This window comes from Scatophagus argus, chromosome 19 (assembly GCF_020382885.2).
Source record: "Scatophagus argus isolate fScaArg1 chromosome 19, fScaArg1.pri, whole genome shotgun sequence".
Lineage (NCBI taxonomy): Eukaryota > Metazoa > Chordata > Actinopteri > Scatophagidae > Scatophagus > Scatophagus argus.
The window spans coordinates 18932176-18947846 of NC_058511.1; the positions used below are offsets into that span (position 1 = coordinate 18932176).

General features: G+C 41.5%; 1 protein-coding gene across 1 annotated transcript in view; it reads right to left on the minus strand.

Moving 5' to 3' along the window:
- Nucleotides 1-15671, minus strand: part of nt5dc1 (5'-nucleotidase domain containing 1) — a 52210-nt gene that overhangs the window by 5903 nt on the left and 30636 nt on the right. The window contains exons 7-10 of the mRNA XM_046374069.1: nucleotides 14425-14599; nucleotides 11733-11830; nucleotides 6520-6641; nucleotides 1437-1610 (exon numbers count right to left, since the gene is read on the minus strand). Of these exons, the coding sequence (XP_046230025.1) occupies nucleotides 1437-1610; nucleotides 6520-6641; nucleotides 11733-11830; nucleotides 14425-14599 (569 nt within the window). The remainder of the gene's footprint in view (nucleotides 1-1436; nucleotides 1611-6519; nucleotides 6642-11732; nucleotides 11831-14424; nucleotides 14600-15671) is intronic.

Consider the following 15671-nt stretch of genomic DNA (forward strand, 5'->3'; position numbering starts at 1 on the left):
CTACCTCTCTTTGACTCTGCATCGGGGTTCAGCCCTCGGCGTCAGCGACGCTTTGTGACAGCAATTTGATTAATTAAAAGGTGTTGAGGAATATGCACCCCTACATTATCAACCCAGACGTGTCCTGCATTATGGCTTAATTTTCTGATCCTCTGTGGTAGCTGGATTCAGTGCCAAAACCGAGCTTTAAAAATCTTCATTACTTTAGTTTATATCATGCACACATGGTCCATATTCCTAAACAAAGTTGTCTTTGAACATCTGTTCACCCATCCCTTTTCATTTCAACATAGCAGCAGGCTAAGCAAGACGTCCCTCTCTTCAATAACATTTTCCGTCTCGTCCTGGGTGATCCCACAGTACTCACCATCCGAATAAGATATATAATCTCTCTAATGTGGCTGGTGGTCAGTTGGACATGCCTGGAAAATCACAATGGGAGGGAGGAAGCATCTTGATCCTTGACTCCTTGCAATGTGAAGAAGCAGCAGCTCTTCTCTGAGTTCGCTCTGGGTGACTAAGCCTCTTACTCCACCAACCCCACCCCGTCTTACCCATGGTAGGAGCTCTTAGAGGGACTGGTGTTTCAACAAAATGCCACAAACTGACAGAAATTATGCATTATTTCATAGGCATACTGGTTTGACTGAACTTGGAAGTATAGTATTAGTATATAGTAGAGTATTATCATAACTGATGAAAACTACAACCAAAATTGTAATAAACCAGAATTAAAATGCTGGGTAAAACAGCCTTGGACAGCCCTGTGTATTCTGAAGAGGACAAGTCTGCTTCTGCTGTTTCTTGCCAAAAGATGTGCTGACTCTTCAGTTTTCAGGATCACAACATCCTGCTGGCTAAAAATTCTCATCTGCTGAGTAAGGACTGATATTATATCCTCATTCACAGTATTTCCATAAAGTTGAAACAGACAACTTTTCAACATATGTTTGTTTCTTTTGCTTCTGGCTTCCTTGCAGACCCTGGTTAAGATACGATAATATAATTCTCTAAGTCCTGCAGTGGGGAAATTCTTCTTGTCACTAGTGTCGCTTAATGGTAGCACTGACAACATGATTGCTGCCAGCAGCCTGGCTACTGTCCAAAGCAAGAAACAACTTTAAGAGTAAAATGTAGGCTTTAGTTTAAGGAATGCCAATTCAGTGTTGGGTTTGAATCCTTTCTACCCTGGTGGTAAGAGGAAACACATATAAGGGAACAGACTTTGACTCTACAACACAGTATTCTCCATGAGGTGAATGCTTGTCCATTCACTCTTGGTATACCTTGGTATAGGCTGGTATAGGTATACCTTGGCATTAGGCCAAAGGAAGAGGAAGAAGCTGACAGACTTAACTGTGGGGGTTGGGGACTAAAGGATAGAGTTCGGGTGGATAACGGCTGCTAAACGGAAACAGCTGCTTCAGTGAACTCACCTCAAACTTTCCCTTTTTCTCCAGCGGCTCCACTTGTGCCTCATTGGACATTGCAGCATTGCTCTTCGGGACACCCTCCCCCTCCATTTCCTCCACAATCATCACTGTCTCCCACTTCCCAAAGCTGCTGGCAGGGAACATGTCCGACCTCATGCTATCTCCAAAATACACCACCTGCAGGGTGAAGAAAAGGTGATAGAGAAGACAGTTTGGTAAGTGCTGTGGAAGTGTTGCTCTTAAGCTGAATTCTACCACAGTCAAAGTGAGATGGCATATGTTTAGAACACCCCCCCCCCCCCCCAGACACAGCTAGACCAGACACGATGAGTCTGCAAAACTCATCACAATCTCTTTGACCATCACATCTCCTTTGTGCTCCCATCTGGAAAGAAAAGCAAGCTGAGGCAGGGTTTACTAATACGCATTCCAAAACTTAAGTGCAGGTGCACATCAGTCAGAGCTTTAAATCCAATTTCAACAAGCATTTATTTCCATTCCCTTCGAATGGAAGACAAAAGTGAGGAGTGGAGAATACTGGATATTAAAATGGAAAGACACAAAAAGTCTGCTGACACTCAGAGGTAAAGGTGAAAGGTCTACAGCTTTACTGTTTAGCTGTTTGTCACCATTTGCTGCTGACCATTTGTCATGTGTGAGGTGTATTTGTTTCTACCATTCCAGACACCAACAGGTTTACAATCATTTCTGTAAAGTAAGAAATTAAACTCCTGAAAGTTTTTTGACTTAGGTAACCCCCCCACCCAACCCCAAAGTGACTGCACAGTTTGCAATAGTGCAGTGCAAGTTCATCAAAAGTCCTCGCAACAAGAGTTTCCTCACAAACTTGATCATTTTGTTCATCACTATTAGAAATTTCATCTCTTTTATTTAAAAAAATTCTGAGAAAGTTGTTTACCAAGTCAGTAAAATTCAGACAAATGAACACAGCATGTTCAAGTACACCTCAATCAAACATAAAGCCAGAGACATTTGGTCAAAAAGAACTGATCTTTCTTGCTGCCAGGTTCTCATATTCAGGTTGTAGCTGGCTGAACATTGACCAAAGCCAGTTTCCCATTTAATGAATCTGAAGACCCAGTAATGTATGTGCAACTTAGCCATCGTGCTTTTCACACTCAGCTGAAATCTTCAGGATCGTCTTGATTAGTAAAAACTAAATGTGAGCATCACAGATGGGGATGATAGTCCATGTCTAACTAAAACAAACCTCTCTGCAGGAGTTAGAAGGCCATAAAGTGGATGCAAGGCATTCCAGTAGCTGTGTCTTGTTCCTCCCCACTCACAGAGCTGTGCTGTGTCTCAGGCCCAGCCCTTTCACGTGTAAACAAACAGACAGTCTAATCGGGGCTGCTGCAGGCTGCAGGCAGCGTCTGTGGGGAGGGGGGGTGGGCTGCAGGAATCATATTTCCACCAGACGTTCCCAGAACTGCCCACAGCTGGTCTGCGTAACCCAAAAAAGTCCCGCACTTCTAATTGCTCAGCAGTGCTGCAGCCAGAGTCCTGGGATCACAATGATAAATATTTACAGAGGCCAAGAATTCCAGCACAGAAGCAGCATATTATAGAAGAGACTCAATGCGGATGGATAAAGATACGTTTTCCTGAAACCAGACTCCGCGCGAGAGAGCAGGATGTAGATTAAAACGGTCAGACACACAGGATGACTGTTCATCCTGGACTCAAATCAGTCATAATCATAGTGCTTTACTACAACTAATGTTTGAGATGCTGCTGTGTTCTTCATCTGTAATTACTACCAATTGAGTTGGTGAATTTTACTTCTTATCAATGTCTGCTCAGTTAATGAGGGCATATACACAGGTTTTTAAAATGTGGGTAAATCCAATAAAAATAAGCCATTTCTTCTACTTCTACAGCCAGTGGATCATTTTACCTTTCTGCTCTCTTTTCCTGATGCATCACATTCACCATCACAAACATACCAGAAAACAGAGAAAATAATAATAATAGAAAATAGTAGAAAGCAGCAGCATATACTTCATGAGATTGTTTCCAAAAGACGCTGAGACGTTAAGAGAGATTATTTAAAGACGTTTTTTTAAATTCCCCTGGAGCTGATGGTGGACATAGTTCAAGACTGAGCATCTGTTTTTGGTCTGGTGTGAAAGGGGTATAAGATTTGCCTACTGAAGAACTAACTTGGCTTCTTCAAGACTTTTTAATCTTGAAAAAAACAGGAGGAACAGAAAAGAAATTAAAGCTGAACAGGTCCTTGCACCCTTTGCTCTGCTGACCTTTTTGTTATCTTGAAAAATTTTTTTTGTAAGGTCCAGCCTACGTTTGTTGTACTTCCACCACAATCCTTACAAATGCTCATTTCTGATTGTGTTTTAGAGTCTACTTCCTGTTTCCTTTTGCTATCAGAAAGAGCTAACTGCAGCTTTAAGATGACATGTAGTGTGTGTCTACGGACCACCATCCCTTATCAGCTCATCAGTCAGAGAAGCAGTTAAAGCTGAGGCCAGGCCCAGGTAAACAGAGCTGCAGGCATGCAGAGGGGCCTTAATGAGCCCATTGTACTGCACACTGTGTGGGGCCTGGAGCACAGGGAGAGGAGGGGGCCAACCACACAGAAGGACAAAACCCAATTTTGTCATTTAGTCTCATACTCAGTCCCAAAATATTACATTCCTCTGAAGTTGTAAAAAAAATATCAAGGAGAATAAAGGAAATATCATGAGTAACTTAAACACACTGTATATAATTTCTGCTGCTTTTCGTCTCAGTCAAAATAAAGGACGCAAATACATTTTTGCTTCAACCCTGAATTGGTGTTTTTATTAGTAACTCCCAAGTTACTAATAAAAACAACCAGACACCTTAAAATGATCCCAACTACCCTTTTTGTGACTCTCTATGATCATGTCCCATCAGTTCGTCGCCTGACCCCATCGGGTTCAGCACTGTGCAGAGAAGGAATTGTAATCTTCTCCTGAATGCCTCTATTCAGCCCACCTGCAATTAGGTCCCGTCAGGTGAAAGTGGAGCAAAGTGAAAACACAGAGTGCCTCGGGTCAACCCGGAGGAGTGTTTAAAGCAGCTATAAGTGCAGGTTGACACTGAATTCTGTGAGAGCTTTCTCCACTTGGCTGAGGAACAGAGAAGGCATTGACCAGAGGGCTGGGAGGAGGGGTGGAGGACGGTGAAGGGTGGTGCTGGGCGGACCTCCGGCTGGGCTAGTTGTCATGTCATGTCATGTCAATTGTCATGTCAACATTTATTTGAAGTATACTGTAAAAGGCTAGTAGCCTAGTCAATGTAATACAATGAAAGTAAAATGCAATCAAAATAAAAATGGAAGCTTGGTATTTCATGTGGCATTTGCTGATGAGCTATTTTGGCTGAAAAGCCAGCAGCAACATGCTCACCTCACCGTAAAACCAAGAGGGAATCGAATGTGTACTTTTCACACCAAGAATGGTTCAAGGTTTAGAGTACAGGAAACGACACTTCTTATTTAAGGAGAGTGCACGCATTGAAAATTATTATTGTCGTCGTGTCAGGAAAACAAACGCTCATCAGGAACAAATGTTGGCAAGACAAGATGTCCCTGTCAGATACAGAGCTATCATTCAATTCACCTTTGTGTTTGTGTGATGGTTCACTGTAAGATTTGCTTGTGAATGCACTGATTGGTAATGAAATTAATGGATTTTAGTCAAAATGTCGCTATAATGAGGCACCCCGTGGCTCATGGTCTAAATCCTGTGTTCAAATCGAGCTGTACCTTACATAACTCATCTCTCTCCCTCATATCCCGTCATCTCCCGACTACTGATATCTAACAAAGATGAAAAAAGCCCCAAAAAATAAAGATCAAAACAAAATCACTGCAATAAAAGCTGATTAACACTGCCCTAGCTTAGTTGTTGATGTGGTTTTGTGTGTTGATACACTGGCATTGTCCTATAAAATCAAGTAACTAATTCATTTGTATCAGTGACTGATTGAAGGTTGAACATTAAACTGTTCAATAGATGTTTCCTCCAGATGAGGCATTCCAGTGTGGCACAGCAAACTTTCCCTCTCCACAAAAAGCTGTAAGCCAAATATCTTTCACTAGACTAATGTGAGTTTTTGTGTCTGGCTCCAGCTCCGACTCCTGAGGGTACAGATGATTCAGCAACTTTTCAATCCACATTTTTTGTTCTGTTTGTTCTTTGTAGTGTTGTGTCCTGTCTGTAGATAAATGGTTCATTTTTTTGTAGACATGCTACAACTGAGCACCAGTCAAAGTTGGAAACTGTAAGTGTTTTGTTTTTTTTTTAAATTGGATGATTTGAATGATTCTTAGGATAATTTCTCTATTTTTGCTTCATACGTCTCATTATGTGAAATAAAAATAAGTTCAAGTAAATTTAGCAAAGTTTTTTATTATATGTGGAGAATCTCAAGCAAGATAGTAGGGCTGAACAAATCTTGCAGTCCCTGTGGTATCCCAGTATAAACACACTTTTAGAGAACTTCACTGGAAATTTGTAATCAGTCTAATAGTTTGCGTTTCTGTCCTTGCCGTGTCCCCAGATCGATAATTAAGATAACGACAAAACATTCTCTCATAACTGCTTGCCAAAATGAGAAAACAGGGCCCAGGTTCTCATTTCTTTCAGTTGAGATGTAGTGTTTAAGAAGACTGCTGTCATGTAAATATAACCAATGCTACAGAAGACTAAAGATGTCCCGCTTTGCTTTCATCGAGCTAAACTTTCTGCCATAACTCAGAGGTAAAAAGATGCCTTTGTCTTTGTAGAAATTCTCCCTAAGAATGCATTGTATAAGACACGAGTGGAGCTGGCTGCACTGTTTGGCCTGATTTACCAGTGAACGCCCAGCATGCTGGCAGACAGCAGCCCTGTTGAAAGTCATGCCAAGAGCCACGTTCCTCCTGTCCGTCACACCAGTGTGAATCTCAAGTCCTCACCCCTTTCAGCCTCTGCCAAAACCAAAGCTGGAGTCAACCTCAAAGGGAACCTGAGATGCTGTTCCGCCAAAGGTCTGACTGCTTGCTTCAATAATACGCAGATGGAGGAGGCAGACCTACCTTGGGCTCTGGTTTCCCTGTCATGGTCTTGAGCAGCTCATGGAGGTGAGGCCAGTTGCCCTGAGAGTACCAGCCAGGTTTGTCCAGCGATGGCAGCCCCTCGCTGTCCTCCACGTCGCTAACTGGAGGAGAGGAAAGAGGATGAGACACCACAGTTTGACCAAACAACCAGCTGCTACGTGACCACACAGCCTCCAGTACCAAGCCATGTCAGTTAAACCTCACCACAGGACTCACCAACAGGCCCACAAGAAAACAGAACAGCAGAGGCAGAGTGTGAATTATATGGACTGTGAGACCGCTTCCAGTACGCTTAAGAAAGCAGTGGTTCCCGACTTGATGTTCAGCCTGTCTCCAAAGGGAACCCTCAGGGCTTTCTTGTGAGTTACTTTACAATTTAATGTCTTTAGAGTAATAATAATCATTCAAATTAAAATCCTGATTTTGACCAACTCACGGACAAATGCAGCTTGTGACATGGGGCCACAAATTGGTTTTGTTTCATCTGAAAGGATCACAAGATGAAAAGATAAGGAAAGCTTGTTACCCACTGTGTCAGTCCTTTTGAACAGTCCTTCTGAAGCTTTACATTTAAGAACATATAAACAGGCAACATAACAGCATCATTTTAGCCAGGACAATCTAAAAAACATATTTCCATCTGAACCACAGACGTATAAGATATTTTTTTACTGTTTTATTGGTTTTGTTTGTTTTTTTGGATTCTGGGTTTCCTCACCAGCTTGTTCACTCTGTTGGCCTCTGAAGCTTTTATGCCACCACCCCAGCACAGCAAAAAACAGAGAAATGACATGAGTCCACGAGTCCACCCTCTCCACATCCTCTCCCTGACTGAAAACACGGATCTTCCTCTGATAGTCCACCACCAGCTCCTTGGTCTTGCTGATTTTGAGCTTCAGGTGGTTGTTGTTGCACAATGTGGTAAAGCTCTCTATCCGTTCTCTGTACTCCTCCTCATTATCTCTGTCGATACGTTGAAAATGGGAGAGTGGTCAGAGAACTAGAACCAGAGTTGTACAACAGGACTAGATAGAAGACCCAATGATTACGCCTATTTCGCTCAATGAGAATTGTTCTCCTGACACATCAAAAAAGTTCACTTCTGGGTTTACTTCTAGGGCATGTGGCCCACTGAAAATGCACTGTAGTGTTTATCCCACTGGTCCCAGGGATCTCATTCATTCCATAGACTTTATATCGTGATGACATGATTTTTAAACTGCTTTTCTCAAATCAAGGAAAGTTTTACTTGATTCTGTGCGTCGTACCTCTCTGTACATATATGTTTAAGCCGTATTCCAGCAACCATAACTTCAGCTCAGCAGTAAAGGGGAAAGGCAGACTGTGAGTGAAAGCAGAGCAGTGGTGACTGTTCAGTTCAGAGCCATCCATAACCCCCTTGTCTCAGCACAACCCCACTACGCACCACATGTCTGCCGGGCAAGCTTCCAAAAACTCATATTTACCCTGCGAAGATGTCATAGTCATGCGTTCAGCCATGAAAAACACCAAGCTTATGAATAATGACTGAGGATTTTCCACTTCTTGGCTACAAGTTTTATGTCTTATAAGAAAGAGTGATTCAGTAGAATGAGTCCTGAAAAGCCCAACTGAGAATAAGATTGCAGTTTTTAGCTGGTGTTAGTGTTTATGCAACAAGCAAAGTCGAAAGCAATTAACAAGCAAATGGATTTAAATAACTGCACGTATTGTACAGTGATATAACTGTGATATAAAAAAAATATATGTTGCAGTCTGACTGAAAATGGATTTTTATTGACTATTAAAAGCCTCTGAATTACAAAGTAAAAAACCAACAGCCATGCTAACAGCTCTGTGAGGCTGTATTAAACAGTAATGTCAGCATGCTGACATATTCACATTAAAATGTAAAAAAAATTTAGGAGGTAATGTTTACCACAGATGCCACCTTGGGTTAGAATGCAAGCATGTTAGCAACAACTTTGCAGTTATTTGGACATAAGCTGAGGTACTGGACAAAATGAAAATTTGACCTGTTGCTGGTGCTAGTCAGGTGATCAAACACATCAGTGAGGTTCAACATTAGATGTCAGTGTATCAAATTTCATGGCAATAAAAGAAAATGTTGGATGTGATCAGTTTTCCCTTCCACTGAGCAGATATGGCACTCAATATGAATCATTACAGTATAGAACTGAACCACCAAGTCCTAACACTGGCATCTATCAAACTGTGTGTATGTTCATGTGTGTGTAAATGGCTTACGTGTGGGATACAATAACCTGTATATCAAACGATGACTGTAAAAAATTTACAAAAATCAGTCAGTCAATCAAATATTATCATGGCTACATATGTTTCTGGCTGTACTTATTTTTGTGTAATTTCACAAACTGTTGACACATTCTGTCCTGTGATTTTTATTTGATTGAAGTGTTTCTTTAACTTGAAGCCAGTGAAGTTAACCATTTCTGAAGCTAGCACAGACAGGCCTGCAGATGTTCTGTATTATCTGGACTGGCATGGTCTGCCTTGCGGTGCTACTTTCAGCACTAACTGCAGCTCATTTCAACGGGCACGCCAAAGAATGCTTGGTTAAGACAAGACATGCTGACACAGACGGTGAAATCTGCAATCCAATTACACATGTAATTGCTCTAATTACAATGGAAACTGTAAATGTTGAATTGTTGACTTGCTGTGCTAAACTTACTGCTTGCAAAAACATTGCAGTTCTGTCTCTGTCACTCTAAGATATGACTTCCTATTTTTAACCAACGTGCTGCGTTTCAAGCAGACATCTGTTTTGATTCTGAGAATCAGTTTGGTTTACAAGATGAGTACTGCTCTGAAAGGGCCTGAAAGGACAAACACCTACCGATGTCACAGTGATGCCATCAGTTTTTATCTCAACAAACTCAGGAGCGACTACAAATTTACAACAAAGTGTAAATTTACAACAAATTTGTGTTACAAATAGTGGGGTAGATTCTTGAAATACGTGGGCCTTCAGTGACAGGAGGTTTTACCAAGAAATGCCTTACAGTTGCATTGTGGAAAATGTACTATCCAGAGTTGTGAAGAAAACAGAAATTAGAAAACAGAAGTCATGACATTTCTGCTTCCGCAGCTTCAGTGTGGACCGTTTCTGTTTAAATTTGTCTCTTGAAAATACCCCCACCTTTTTTTTTTTTTTTTTTTTTTAGTGGCTATTTAATTTCCATGTCTTTTGGTGTCATCATTGCAATTATATGTGATATATTTTTGCTGGCAGCAAGTGCTGTAAAGCATATTTATGTAACTAAGAAATAGCCTCTCAAATGTGCCGTGCAGTTATCTAGGAATCAATAAAGAACCTTCTAAGAAGTCGGTAACTGCTCTTGTGGACAGCAGTGGCCTCTGAATGGACTAACTGGTGTTTAAGAGTGGCAACAGGTTAAAAGAAGATCCTCACGCTCACTGATGAAACCACAGTGTTTTACACAGGTTCAAACTGAGGTTAAACGTGCAATAAATATTGTGACAGGACAGAGTGAAGGAACAGAGATGTGAACATCTGGGTGTGTATACACACATTCACCCACACACACACACACAGTCTTGGTAACAGCTGTGAGGACACTGGATGTGAGAGAAAGAGGAATGAGTGGTATGTGGTGTGCAGCTCAGATGAGCAGAAGCTTTGACGAGACACCGTGGCATTTTCACTGGAACCAAACCTGACGATGACGATGATGATGATGATATATAACACTTCCTGGTCAACAGTTGATTTATGCAGCAACTTTCTGTAACGTCAACCAACGTGATTTTTCAAGGTTGGACTTGAGAAAACAATTTTTTGTGCTCAAGTCAGAAAAATACTAATACTCACAGAAAGTGAGCATTTTTTATGAGGGTTTGTGATTTCAAATGAGATATGTAGCGTACATATCTCATATTTCAAATGAGATATGTACGCTACATATCTCATTTGAAATCAGATATGAGATATGTAGCGTACAGCTTGAAGGCCACCATAGCTGGAGGGCTTCCGGAGTCAAGAACAGGTCAGGTCAACAATAAGAGCCACTTTGTGACACCTGCTTGACAATAAACAAACTACTTTCAACTTCAGACTTTGGACTTTTCCACAGTTATATCTACTTATTTGCAGCTGTATCATAGCATGGTTTGGGCTTCATTTAAGGTATCACAGGGTGAAGACAAAGTCTTTGGAGTGTAGGCTGACGCCCAAAAAGCACATACAGCAGATGTAAACTCCACACAGAAAAGGCTGCAGATAATGATTCAGTTAATATTAGAAGAGGAAGTTCTCCTCAATGATTTATGAGCTGATAATTAGCTGTATATACTGCATTTCATCTCTGCAAGCTCTTGGAAAGTGTTAATTAATCATCAGCCTTAAGGTAGTAAATGTTCAGTGTCTAACTCCTGTAAATATACTTTATTAGGTAATAAATAAAAGAGAACATTTTAAGAGTGCAGAATAACAAGCAATGTTTTCAACTAAAGAAGGAGTGGTCAGTATGTGTGAGGGCCGGAGGAAGAGCAGATGCTTATTCTTGTTCTGCCAACGTGGCACAACTCGGGAAGAGCGAGGGGAAAGGGAGAAGAGAATATTTTTGAGAGTGGATCATCCTCTCTTCACACATAATGCTTCCCCAGTGTTATTTCTGGCAGGATGACAATCCAGATGAGTGAAGCATTCCAGCAGGCTGCCGCTGCCAACGCACACCTTCAACCTGAGCATCCAGGATCACGTGTGGACTAAGGACACATGGAAGACAGCCCATGAGGGTAGCCGGACTGCTGATGACAAGCCTCCGAGCCAATGAAATGTTGGCAGCTGATACAAATCTTACTAACACAACTAACAGCTGTTTGAAATCTTCACATTAAATTTAGACTTTGAGGAGATTACAGCTGGCCTGACCTCCGTTTTTCTACGACATGGTCCCAAAATAATACAAAGGATCAATGTGTTTGCAAACATCTAACAAGCACTGCTTTTTTAAAAGGTGAGCTCGGACAAACTGTAAAGAAACAAGTTATATTAGTTATCCTAACTGCTACAAGGGATTTGAAGATGTCTGCTTGGGTTCTGGGAACCTGGCATGGGTGTTTTTCACTATTTGTTTGTATTTTAAAGACTAAATGATTTATCAAGTGAAAGAGAAAGTGCAGCAGGGCATGAGAGTAGTTCTCACCGAGGGTCCTGAAGGGCCTCTGCTGGGGCACCAAAGAGAAGAAACCAGGTTTCAGGGCATTCGTGATGATGACGTCAAACAGCTCTTCAAAATCCTTCCTGTAAACAGCCAGAGAAACAACATTAACCTCTGTGATAGGCGTCTGGCCACCGTGTGAAGGATAATGCCTGGACAGCATCCAGACACACTAAGTTGCACAAGCACAAATAACTCAGTGAAGCTAAACAGTCTGATGATGGAAGAGGTGGAGCAATAAACACTGTACATTTTGTTACAGTACAGTGATGTGGAGGGAATACTTGTAATAATAAAGTTAACATTTTGAGAGGGCAGTATCGCTTAAACATATCCACAATTATAGTGACAGCGAGCATGTTGAGAGTAGGATGGTGACTCCAAATACTGTGCATGTACAGTATATGGAGGGAGAATCTCTACAGACGCTTCCATACAAGGTGAGAAAAGTTAGTATAACTGAGAATTATTTAATTTAGAGTTCTGTAATCATATGACGTTATATTTGAAATCAACTTGTATTTAACGAAAAGAAAATATTGACGTTGTTTAATGTTGAAAGATACGTTATTCAGGAGCAGTTTGTGTAAAAAAAATATTTGCAGGTGTTTGCATACAGGAGATCACAGTTATAATACAGGAAATAAAATATAAAATTCGGAAATATGATCTGATGCTTTAAAAGCGACTAGACAAGCAATCTTGTGATATCTTAGTTCTCTTTGTTAATGCGAAAAAAGTAGTCAGAGCAATCGTGTAATAGCTTAATGTGTGTTATTTCCACCAGCTGGGATGGTGGTGTCATTGTATTGTGCATGTTTTCACATTGAAATACCGACATTAATTTGACCCGATCACCGCATGGTGAGCCTCACAGTAGTTTAGTTTAACAATAATGATTGAAGAAAAAAAAAATCTACCAATACTTTGCAGACAGCGTAGAAGTGAGAGATACATTTTCCGAGGGACAAAGAAAATAACAGTGGCAAACGTAAAATGTAATGCAAATGTAAAAATGTGTTTCAGGATACCTTGAATCATCACCCTTTTCAGACTGTTACTGCTGCTGAAGCTAATTTCCCACAAATGACGGAGATCCATGTTTCTCTTGGCACTGCTATCGTTTCATTTAAGGTGGAACAGAAGTTCAGCACATCAGACGACTTAACAACAACTAACAAATCAATGAACTATGCTGCATTTATAATGCAATAAATGCCTTATTGATGCCAAATATTACCAGGAGCTTCTCTAGACAGCTTGTTGGGTTTTTGGCCAGTGGCCCTCTGTCGGACAGCTCTAGGCTTGTTGTGCTACTTCTGAAAGCTAAGTGTCACTGGCCTCCTGCCAGCTCACCACACTAAAGCAGCTGGAGGCCAGTGACGGTTTTCTTAGGAAGAGGAGCGACACTGTGCAATGACGCAGGAGAGCTGTCTTTTCCCAAAAAGTGCTTTTGCAACACTGAAGCGGTGGCGTGATGAGTTTGGCTGGCTCAACTTCTTCGTGTAGTTGTCACAAACATAAATCTGCCTCCCCTGACATTGTAAACCAGGGATTTGAACATGACTTTGAACACACAAACTGATACACAGCTGGGCCTCTCTCGCTGCTCTCCTTGGGAAGTGACACATGCCGGAGGTCAAAGACCCAGGAGGGGACTAGGGAGCTAGGAGCAGGGGAAAAGGGTGAGGAACAACAGGAATGACCAGGCTGCATGCTGTGTAACAGGAAACGATGCGAGGGGGTGGGATGTGGGGGGCCACAGAGGCCCAACAAGACAGCTTTACCTCGACCTGCTTTTTGCCTCTGCTGGACCACAAGCAGCTCTGAGTATGAAAAGTGAAAAAGCAGACCACCTCACCAGGCGAGTGAAGTGTAAGATAACAACACCCTACAACGAACAAGAGGGGCTCATTTGTTACAGCACCGCAGCAACACAGTGGTTTTGTCAAGGCTCTTTTGTTGCTTGATCGAGTGTATAACAGGACTTAGGCTACAAAAAACAAACCTAAACCACACAGTGTGCAGTGCAAACACAGGGAAGGCCAGTATTCCACAAAGCAAACGTTAAACTACAGCAAGCTGAAGTTACCTACAAGTGTAAAATGAGGTGCTGGGTGTAATTAGTTACATGATCAATATTTTTTTTTTCCATACAGCTGGGTACTGTCAGTACCTTTAACTGATATAGTGTGTTGGTATTGGTGCTGGTATTGCAGTTTTTTAAAATAATACCAAGCTCTGATGACCACAGTGTGGAATCATTTCAGGACTCTGAGTAAAATGAATAACAGTCACAGTATTAAACTCTTGTTTTTTAGTGACTAATAAATGGAGGCTTGTCAATAGTGAGTATTCATACTTAGTCAAATCTGCCAGTGAAGGAAGAAAGAAAAAAAGGAATAGCGTAATGCTCACTGTTGCCTGCTGAAGGCTGCTGGGATATATGCAAGTGTGGCATATGAATGTGATCATGATGGTGCCTCACGTTGACCAAAGGAATGAGAGAGCTGTAAGGAATGTTATGAGTTAAGAGGAAACCAAAAACTGCCAGCTTGGACAGAGCAGAGACTCAGGTTATAAATCCCATGAGGACTACTACGGTAGGAACTACAAACCAGATCTTGGTCTCGTGAAGGAGGGGACCAGTCTGTGGTTCCTGTGTGGGCAGTCTTACCCCAGGATGTGTTCACAGATAAGCCTGCAGTAGTCACTGTGAGAGCTGGTGATGAGGAGGAGGACCTTCCCGGCGTTCTTCATGCTGCGCAGCCAGCTCTTGACGGAGTCAGAGCAGGCCTGCAGGTACCGACCTGGATCTCTCTTCACACTGGGAAAGTAAGTCCCTGCATCGTCTGCACAGAGATAAAACTGCAGTTGGAAAACCAGCTTTCAAGAAAAAAAATAATCGGATGCAATAAAAATTCATCACATTTAAATCCTTTTGAACAGTAGGAGATTATGGACTAATGTGTCAGACAGAATTGTCCACCAACATGATTAACACACAAAATGAAGGACTACTTTTTAGAAAACTGCTATTCCTCCCTCCAAATGAATTACAGGATCTATGACGAGGAGCAATGAAACCTGTGGACAAATCATTACTACTTTGGGTTGGGATTTCCTCTGATGTGTCATCCTTCTGTTTGGCTTAATCATATTTAAAAAGAAGAAAACAAAACCTAAGCTTCACCTAGGTGAAGTGACAGAAATGAAATACTGTGCATTTGAGTCTGTGATCCCTCCATCAATGCACTGAATTAAACCCTGCTAGCAGTCCCTCACTGTCACACACAGTCCCCACACAGTGACATGAAATAACACAACTCTATTTAAATTCAGGTCATTCACATTTTCTTCATTAGTGGAATGGAATGAAAAGTCTGTGACTCAAGTAGGGTACTTCCTTTAGCATTTGTATGCTACCTCTGCTCAACTATATATCAGATCTCACAGTTTATAATCACTGCTAGATGCTGAAGAAAGGAGAGGAGTGTGTGTGTGAATGTTAAAGGCTGATTGCATTACGTATGTGGTGGGAAATAATAACCGTCATGTGGAATTGTAAGAACTCATGTTTCACCAGCATATATTTGGCTTATTTTCTTTGGTTCACAGTTGTGGAGACGTCCCTGACACGATTTAATGTACATGAAATGTGCAGAAAGTTTTTTTTTTTTTTTTTTAGAAATGATTTTTTTCTGTCTTGGCAATCTGTGGTATTTGCTTTGAGGATGAAAAAGGTAACCCATGAGTGTGAAGTGGTGTTGCTTCTTTCACAAGCAGGAGAAAAGAGGGCTTGAGAAAAAGAGTGCAGGGTGTGGATGAGTGGTGTGTATTCATGAGCTAAGGTGTTTACCCTGGCAGAGATCCTCGGCCTCCAAGGAGCATCACTAGACCCTCACAGTGACACACACAGCCTTC